Source organism: Mangifera indica, chromosome 17, assembly GCF_011075055.1.
Source record: "Mangifera indica cultivar Alphonso chromosome 17, CATAS_Mindica_2.1, whole genome shotgun sequence".
Lineage (NCBI taxonomy): Eukaryota > Viridiplantae > Streptophyta > Magnoliopsida > Sapindales > Anacardiaceae > Mangifera > Mangifera indica.
In genome coordinates this window covers 11,556,654-11,565,853 of record NC_058153.1, presented here as the reverse complement: position 1 = coordinate 11,565,853, position 9,200 = coordinate 11,556,654, and the positions used below count along the sequence as shown (strand labels likewise).

At 33.5% G+C, this 9,200-nt stretch overlaps 1 protein-coding gene and 1 pseudogene across 1 annotated transcript; one reads left to right on the top strand and one right to left on the bottom strand.

The window, feature by feature from the left end:
- The first annotated feature begins 367 nt into the window (after positions 1-367).
- Positions 368-1,092, top strand: LOC123200254 (LOB domain-containing protein 16-like). The gene is made up of 2 exons (XM_044615399.1): positions 368-583; positions 763-1,092. Exons 1-2 carry the CDS (start codon positions 368-370, stop codon positions 1,090-1,092), a joined length of 546 nt encoding a protein of 181 aa, XP_044471334.1.
- Positions 1,093-3,497: 2,405 nt separating this feature from the next.
- Positions 3,498-5,410, bottom strand: LOC123200253 (annotated as a pseudogene).
- Positions 5,411-9,200: the final 3,790 nt, after the last annotated feature.

Genomic DNA, 9,200 nt, shown 5'->3' with positions numbered 1-9,200 from the left:
ACACACTAATATAATATGTTAAGGAGGAGATGAGTAACACATCAAAGAGTGGAGAGGAGATGAATTTAATATGAGATTTAAAGACATTTCAGGTTTGAAAATATGAAATATGTCTATTTAATCAATTTTACGATTTTTCTTTTAAATGAAATACGTTTAAAAAATTTTCAAAAATTTCAAAATGACCCAAAATGTTTTGTACAATTTTTGGAGACTTTCGAAAACAAAAACATTTCCAAAATGTGAAAACACACCCCATTATGAGTTTCTGTGCTACTTTGCTTCTTCTGTCTCTTAATTACCATATGGCATCGTCTGGGAATGGCGGTGGCTCTCCTTGTGGTGCATGTAAATTTCTCAGGCGAAAATGCACATCAGATTGTATTTTTGCTCCGAACAAGGCCCTGCACGGTTCGCTGCCATTCATAAAGTTTTTGGTGCCAGTTATGTGTCTAAATTGTTGTTGCATGTTCCTGTGGCTGATCGTTATGAGGTTGTTTTCACAATTGCCTATGAAGCTCAAGCTCCGATTAGAGATCCTGCTTATGGTTGTGTTGCACACATCTTCGCCTTGCAACAACAGGTAATTACTCAAATTTTCAACCATATCTAGTTATTTTATCTCTAAAAAATATTTCTCATATATTATCAATTATCTTTTTCTGCTTTGAGTTCTAAAAATATTTCTCATATAATATTAAGTTATTTTTCTGTTTTCATTGATGTTAGATTCTTGCTACTGAACCTTCAATGTTCTCGTAGGTGGCAATTTTGCAAGCTCAATTGATGCCACTGAAGGCTCAACTGGGTCAGAATATAATGGATCCGAGAAACATGGAGAATCAATATTGGCTGGGAAACACAGGTGGGGTGTCATCGTTTCCTGCTAATTATCCAACTTACATGAATTCAATATCGCCACAAAGCTCATTCGAATCAGCAGATGGCAACAACGATGGGATGAATATGCAAGAAGTAGAGAGCTGCAGAGAAGAATTTTCATTTCAAGCTTTTCCAAATAAGAAGAGGCCGTGTAATAGTACTGATTTGGGTGAGCTTCAAGCACTTGCCCTTAGAATGAAGAGAAATTAATTTCAATCATACTACTGATCATCATTTTCCCTCCCCAAATTATGTATATACTCAGACTATCCAAAACTTTAGTATAATTTGATAAAGCCTAATAATGGCATTTCCTTTATTTTTTTATTTTTCCAAATTAATTAATCTTGTAAATGGGCAACCTGTCCATCTCTTCTACTCTGAATAATTTACTAGCTGGGGTGGTTAACTTTCTTGAAGTAGATAATGTTTTGTATACTGTGTTACAATTATTTACCATGGAAATAATTAATCAGGGTTACAGTCATTTCATCAAATAAATGTTACATTAAATACCTTTGACATTTTAGAATCATGCCATCAAATAAAAATTAATTTTTTTTAATATTAAGTATAATGGCTATTGTCTCTCTTCCACGAAAACGCTTCACATGTGGGCATATGGATTTTTCAAATTTAATGCAACCACTTTTTATGACACGTGGAACGACTTCCACCATGAACAAAATTGGACTGGGCTTCTGTAGAAGGAAATAAAAATCATTCTAATGGCTTCATTGACTTGAGAAATACTATTTATGTACATGCCATACAAATGTATGATGTAGAAATAATGTCCTTAGTTGCTGTGTCCACAAGTGACACATTTCGAGTTGAGCTGAACTAAGGACTGATTTAAGCTCAATTTGAGTAAAGAGAAGTTAATTTAAAATTAAATTTGATTTATTTAATTGATAATGAATTCATCAAAATAATTATTGGAGAGGATGAACAAGTAGGAGAAGATAAAGATTGACTGAAGAAGATGAAAAATGGTTAAAAAAAAATGGATTTACCTTGATCTTGATCTAGAGTCTACATTACCTCTGTTGGAGTCTGACTTGTTCAATCCAAATATTGAAACGACTCTGGTCATGTTCTCCCTAATCACAAGACAAAGTAGGTTAACTTTTAGAATTTACCTTGGTAGTATTCAACCTTTTAGCACAGTTAAAAGGTTACAGGTTCAAGAGCTGGTATTGTCATTCAATTTGAGATTAAATTCAATTTATTCAACTGACAATGAATTCATTGAAAAAATTATTAGAGAGAATGAAAAAGTAAAAAGAGATAAAGATTGATGGAAGAAGATGAAAAACTGTTAAAAAATATGGATTTATCTTAAATCTAAAATCTAAAATACCTTTGTCCAAACTTTATTCGTTTAATCCAAATATTGAATCGACTCTGGTCATGTGGGTTTTTATATGCATAATTTAACCTATAAGAAAAAAATTTGGTCCACTTTCTTTGGTGGCATGGATCCGAGTGCAAAAGGTCAAGGATTCTGATCTCAGCTTCTCCGATCCTTGAGCTAGGATTCAAGAATTTTCAACTGCAGAGAAGTTTCATCAATCGCCTTCGCCTGCTCACTCTCTTTGCTTGTAAAAACCTCAAAACACTTTCCATAGCAGCTCCAATCAACAGGCAAATGATTTTTATTAACCGCTGCAAATGTTAAATATTAAACATTTCTTAATTATATAGTTAATTTACCTTCTCATCAATGGGTTTAGCCCAAAAGCGAGCCATGGCTATGTCATAAGGATCTTCAGGCATGATAGGATTATATTTCCAGGCCTCATCCGTGTATTCTAGAATGGCTACCGACTCTGTTGGTTTCCAATGCACACTTTCTAAGTACACTAGCATTTTCTACTCTTTCTTCATCTCTGATCTCACGGATAATCAGTTGATCATGCAAGGCTTAAAGTTAGCTTAACTACTAATTAAGCATATGTAATTACGAGGAAAATCAGATAACTATCCTCCTACCACTCTTGTCAGCAGCGGCTAATTCATCACTTTTCCTTTAATGGGTTCCACTTAAGAAAAGTTCAATGAATTTTTTTTTTTTTTTCAAAAAAGTTAAGTCTGAACAGTTCTCATCTGCATGCACTTTGATCATGTTAAAACACCTAATCTATTAAGTACTCTATGGACTCAAAAACTCAGACCAGTAGGTGAAGATGTAAGATTTAATTTACCTGAACAAAAAAATACAACCACATTACCGGATTTCTGCACATATTATAAAATGCTTAATTAAATTACATTAACGTTACATGAATTCCTAAAACACCACATTTTCTAGATTCATAAAGAGAGAGTTTAAAACATTTCTGAATGATAATTTTCAAGGGATAAAACTATTTTGTTAGACATCATCGTCTTATCATGATCGCCAGAGATTTCCACTCCAAACTACATATGGCATTCTGCATGCAAGTTTGTGTGTTCAGTAAAGGCTTTTATATAGACTTCCCAAATGCAAATAGATCAAAAAAAATTCTTGTAAAGTACTTATGGAGGGGTTCTGCTGGTCAATGTCAAAACTGTTAATTGCTCAGGGTTTGGCCATAAGCTCAGGGGGTTCTTCACATTTACATATAATCAGTCAAAATTTATGTTAAGAAATAGTTATCCAATCTGGCAACGGGACAAAGAAGATTTTGACTCGTCTAAGTGAGCATGTTGTTGCCAGAAATTACAGAGACAGTAAGCAATGGCTGGATCAAGAACATTATACATGGTTCAACCACAGCAAGGATACCATCCTCTGAGCAGAAGATGGCACATAATACTTGTGCAGATGAACCGTTTGAGGATTTTGTATAGCAATCATACTGAACCTCCCAAATGTCACTTTCAGAAATTGAAGGAATAGCAGCATCTCCAGTCCCAACACCAGAGAGAACGAGTGGTTGTTGCTGCCATCATAGATTTGTACCTGCTGAGCTTCCAGCCTACAAATACTAGATCAATAAACTGGCTTTAAGATTCAAGCAAACAAGAGATACCTGTCATACTAGATCACATTAAGAAAACTGATTCAGGCTTTAAAAATCATCAAGTAAATCAATCAATTGGAGGTCCCCATTTAACACATTAAATGGGCTGTAAAAGGCAACCTATTAAGGCATCACATCAGCATGGTTCTTGAACTATAAAACCAGAGTTTGAATGAAGATATAATGATTAGACTCGAGAAAAGTAATAAAATATGCTACTATAGAATTCCTTGGATTTCACAATAGAATACCTCTTCTCTTGCAGTCAATAAAAGGAAAACATCTATTTAAAATGGTTCATCTCATTGTATGATCCAAAATAAAATCAAAGGAAAGGAACAACTGTTCTTAGTTGATATAATAAAACCATAATGGAGCTAAGCCGCTAGTAATATGAGCATACAAGACTTTAGTATATTTTAGTAATTCAATAACATTTAATCATACAAGACTTTAGTAAGCACATATAAATTTCATTATTATCATCAGAAGCATTGTATGAATGTCCCAAGGCCATGTCACATTGTTTATTTTAGACTTTAATGCAATCCATGCAGCATATTTATGCATCTAAGAAGAGCAACAGGAGGGGCACTAGCGGAAACATTCTAACAACGAAAGTGCAGGAAACAGCAGAGATTTCACATGTACAAAATAAGAGAAATGGAAGAGGCAACAGACGACTAAAACTACCATGTCCAATTTCGTACACAGACTCAGAAAGTTTTACAACACAATGAGGCAAAAGTTCTCACCAGAAGAGTGTGTTTTCTTGATGGATGAATATCAATTGAATGAACCATCCAAGAAGATTTTCCTTGAGACCTGTGCAAAAATCACCATGAAAAGCCCATAATCCACAGCAATAAACGAAAACCATCGAAGCTTATGTAAGTATCAAACAAAAACCAACAAGCAAAGGTTCATTTAATTAATCATAGCCCAAACATTTCTTCCCACCTCGTTTACGCACTCAAAAACATATAAATCATGCCAAAAATACTTCAAAAGATTTAAAGGCAACTCGGCTAGCAAATAACAAATATCAAAGCTCACCAGTTCCCTTTAAAATGCGAAACCGGACCGCCAGGGCGTCTCAGATCCCACCATTGAAGTCCATGTCCATAACCACCAGTCACAAACTCACTCGGAGACGCCCATTTAACGGCGTTAAACCCCACCAAACCCTCCCCATCAAAGACCCTCCTGAAACTCTCACCGACACCACCGAAATTAACCAAATTGACCCTCCCGTCTTCCCCACGCTCATGACCCCAGAACTCTCCACCGGGTCAATTCCCAAAATGGGTCCCTCGTGAAACCCCTCATCGTCCACCGTGTGCAGAAGCTCGAGCGAAGAGTTTGGTGGAAGCGTCGGTGTCAAAGAGGGCGACAGCGAAGAGTTTCGAGAGAGGTGAGAGCGGAGGGAACCACTTCACGGCGTCAATATAGGCTGCTTGGGGGAGCTTATGGATTTGCGAAAAGGTGGTTGTTGCAGCTAGCCCCGTTATCGCCATTGCTGATGTTTTTGAAGGGTTTGGCGAGAAAAAAGAGAATACAGGGACAGAAACAGCCTTTTAGAAGACAAATCAATCGGGTCAGGTCAATTAATAGGGTCGGGTCAATGAAAGTTAGGCCAAAGCACTATTCCCACTCAAACTATGTTGAAAACTCAAAGTTTCCCCCATTAACTATGAAAATACCGTTTACCCATCTACGGCCGGTTAAATTTAACGGAACCCTAACCCCTGAAAATTTAATTTCATTTTCCCCCCCTAAAAGTTTAAAAATTAACATTTTTTTCCTAAGCTAAGTTTGAAAAGATCGCATTTCCCCCCTTAGGGTTTAGTTTCCAAACCCCTTCACTTTCTCCGGCGTCATCACCAACCGTCTCTCCCTCCCGACAGTTTCTCTTCCACTGACGACCCCCCTCAACTTCACCCCAACCCATCCGATGTCGAAATAACACGTTTGGGAAGAGGAATCGTCTTCCCAAATGAAGACGATCCCAGATGATGAAGACGAGATCGATCTCATCTTCATCATCTGAGAAGACTATTTCTCTTCCGAAACGTCATCTCTCGACGTCGGATGGGTTAGGGTGGAGTTGAGGGGGGTCGTCGGTGGAAGAGAAACCGTCAGGAGAGAGAGACAACCGGCGATAACGTAGGAGAAAGTGAAGGGGTTTGGAAACTAAACCTTAGGGGAGGGAATGTGATCTTTTCAAACTTGACTTAGGGAAGAAAAGTTAGTTTTTTAAATTAAGAGGGGGAAATGAAATCATATTTAAGTTTATTTTTAATATTAAATATAAAATAACGATTTTATCCTTACTGCTGTTTATTTTAATTGTTTATGGGTGGATAAACGATATTTCTATAGTTATTGGGGAGAACTTTGAGAGTTCAGCATAGTTTGGGAGGGAAATAGTCATTTGGCCATGAAAATTAAAGCCAATACAAAGATCATTGGATGGTCAAGATTTTCTTGCCCTAGGAAACCACCCATGAGCCAAAGCTGATCTGGGTTGTGCCCCAGTCAAGAATCAATTCAAAGATTGATTCAAAATTATGAAGAAACATTTCAATAATTAGAAATAGTTAGTTAAAGATTGTCTAGTTGAGATCTGAATATAATTTAATTTTAGATCCAATTGAATTAATTCAAATTTAAATATTTTAATCAAGATTTGAATAACTCATAATCATTTAGATTATTAAAAATAAAAGCAGAAAATATAATTTTATTAAAAAAGGTCAAAAAAGGATTACAATAGTAAAAAGATAAAACAAACATATGTTACATACAATATGACACTGGGTAAGTAAAATTTATGTAGAAAGAGTATCATTGTGCTGCTACATATCTTCTTCATCAGGATGATCAGCTTGGCTCTCATGGAAGGTGACATGCATGTGAGCTTAATACATCATTGGGATCTTCAGTTGTACTTGACCTAAGTTAGGTATGATTAGAGTAATAATTATGTCTGTGTACGGAAACTCAAATGAAAGAAAGACTCTGTATGAAGTAACTGGAGGAGGAGGAGACAGATACAGTAACACCAAGGGTAGGATAAATGAGAATACCAGAAATACACCGAATCTCCCGGTAGGCATTTTTCGCTTATAAACAGTAAAGCCTTCTTGTTGATCTTAAAAAAGGGAAGGGTGTCTGCGCTCATATAGCAAACACACGCACAGAGAACTGACTCTCCCAGTAAAGAAACTTGAAAAAGAAGTAGGACCTGCAAGGGCCAAGTGAAAATAATATGTAGGGCAGACTAAGTAGGCGAAAATTGAAATGGATTTTGATTTATACTGGATAAATTCGCCGGTGAAGGGCAAATTTGATGGTTTATAGGAAAGAAGAAATGAGAAACGAGAAATGAGCGCCTGCGTGCTGTGGCTTGTGAGTTGAGGGTTTAAATAGGAGAAGATTGGGGTGTATTTACAAATAAATGAAGTTCAATTAAGGTAGAAGCGTTAATAAGTGCTGAAAATGATACATACAACACTTTCCACCTTATATGATGTAAATAATATATTTTTCTCCGTAATTTAACTATATTTTAAAAAGACTATAAGAATAGAATAGCAATTTTATCATTTTAAAATTAAAAAATATTTAAAAAACAACTCTTTTAAATGTTACAATCGAACCCTTTTAGATATTGCAAAACAAAAATTAATTTTAATTAGTTTTATTTAATCACACAATGATATATCATATGTTAGTTTTTACATTTACTTCAAAATCCAACCTTCATATGTTAGTTTTATATTAATTTATACTATCTAAACAAATCTATAATGTTAAATTGTAACCATTAATTTAATATTGAATAATGTATTACATTAAGGGGGCGTTTGGTTTCTGTATTTAAAGATTATTTTGGTAATTTATCTTTTATTTTATTGTTTGATTTATCAGTAATAAAATATTACAATAATATTTTATTACCAATATTGACGTGACAGGTAATATAGGTGGTAATCTGATTACCACCTTCACCTTAGATATTTAAAAATTACAAAGGTACTCTTGATTTTATTATAATTATATTATTATTTATTAATTTTTTGAGACAAAAATAAATTTATTTTTAATTAATATGATAAATAATATAAAAATATTTAAAAATAATTATATTCAAGGGTATTTAAGTAAAATAATTTATTAATAATCTTTTATTACCTTTAACCAAACACAATAATTATTTATACTTACCAAATTTTATCAAATATAGTAATTATTTATACTCAGTAATGTTTTAAATAATCTATCTTCAAAATAATCTTTCTATTTTAGTAATAAAATATTACTCTAACCAAATGTCTCCTAAATATGTTTGATTTCTTTGTTTTATGTGTTTCCACTTATCATGTATAAATGCCCAAATGAACTATGCAAGCTAATATTATAAATTCACTAGAGATTTTCATTTCAAATCACATAAAATTCATCCGTCAAACTTACTAAATGCAAATTGTAAATCGACAACCATCATTTGGTCAAGAAATAATAAAGAAAAATTGAAATTTTTAGTCTTTTATATATATATCACTCATTTTAAAATTTAAACAAAGATATCATAACAGTTTGTAAAAACACTTCGATATCCTTTGCCAGTTTTGTCATTTTCAGAAGTAACATTATTTTAAACAATAAAGTCAATCCAAGGGGAATTGGATCTCAACAAAAATAAAATCAGAGTCACCGTCAGTGTGTTTAGGTGAAGGATAAAAAGTCTTCTCCCCTTAAATGTTTATCAAAGTCCTTACAAAGGTGGGAAGTTATCCAAGCACGAAAAAACCGAAAGAAATGCAGTCTAACAAAACAAACAAAACAACAAAGTCATCCCATGGGAAGTTAACTCAAGATCGAAGGATGAAAAAACCAAAAGACATGCAGCCTAGCAAAACAAACCAAATTACAAAATCATCCCACGTCAAAGAGGGGCCGGAAACCATCCAACATCAAACTTTTCTTATAATGAAAAGGCCAAATGACTATTTCTTACTTAAGATTTAATGTAAACCTAATTTTTTACTTACTAATTATTAAATATTTAAATATTTATTTGTCTTTTAAATTTTATTATTACTGTTAAATATAAAATCGTTATTTAAAAATTTTATTTAAACTCATATTTTAGATTATTGTAAAATTTTAAAATTTTTATTTTTATTTTTATTTTATATTTTTTAAGTTTAAAAACTGAAATATTTTAAACTCTTATTTTTTTTCTAATACAGTTACCCTCCTAGATTTTTAATAAATTTCAGTTGCACCATGGAACATAGC

Bases quoted from the DNA above. Each gene is read 5' to 3' on its own strand.
- LOC123200254 (XM_044615399.1), top strand. From the start codon at position 368: ATGCACATCAGATTGTATTTTTGCTCCGAACAAGGCCCTGCACGGTTC. The intron at 584-762 runs GTAATTACTCAA...ATGTTCTCGTAG, and splicing joins TCTTCGCCTTGCAACAACAG to GTGGCAATTTTGCAAGCTCA.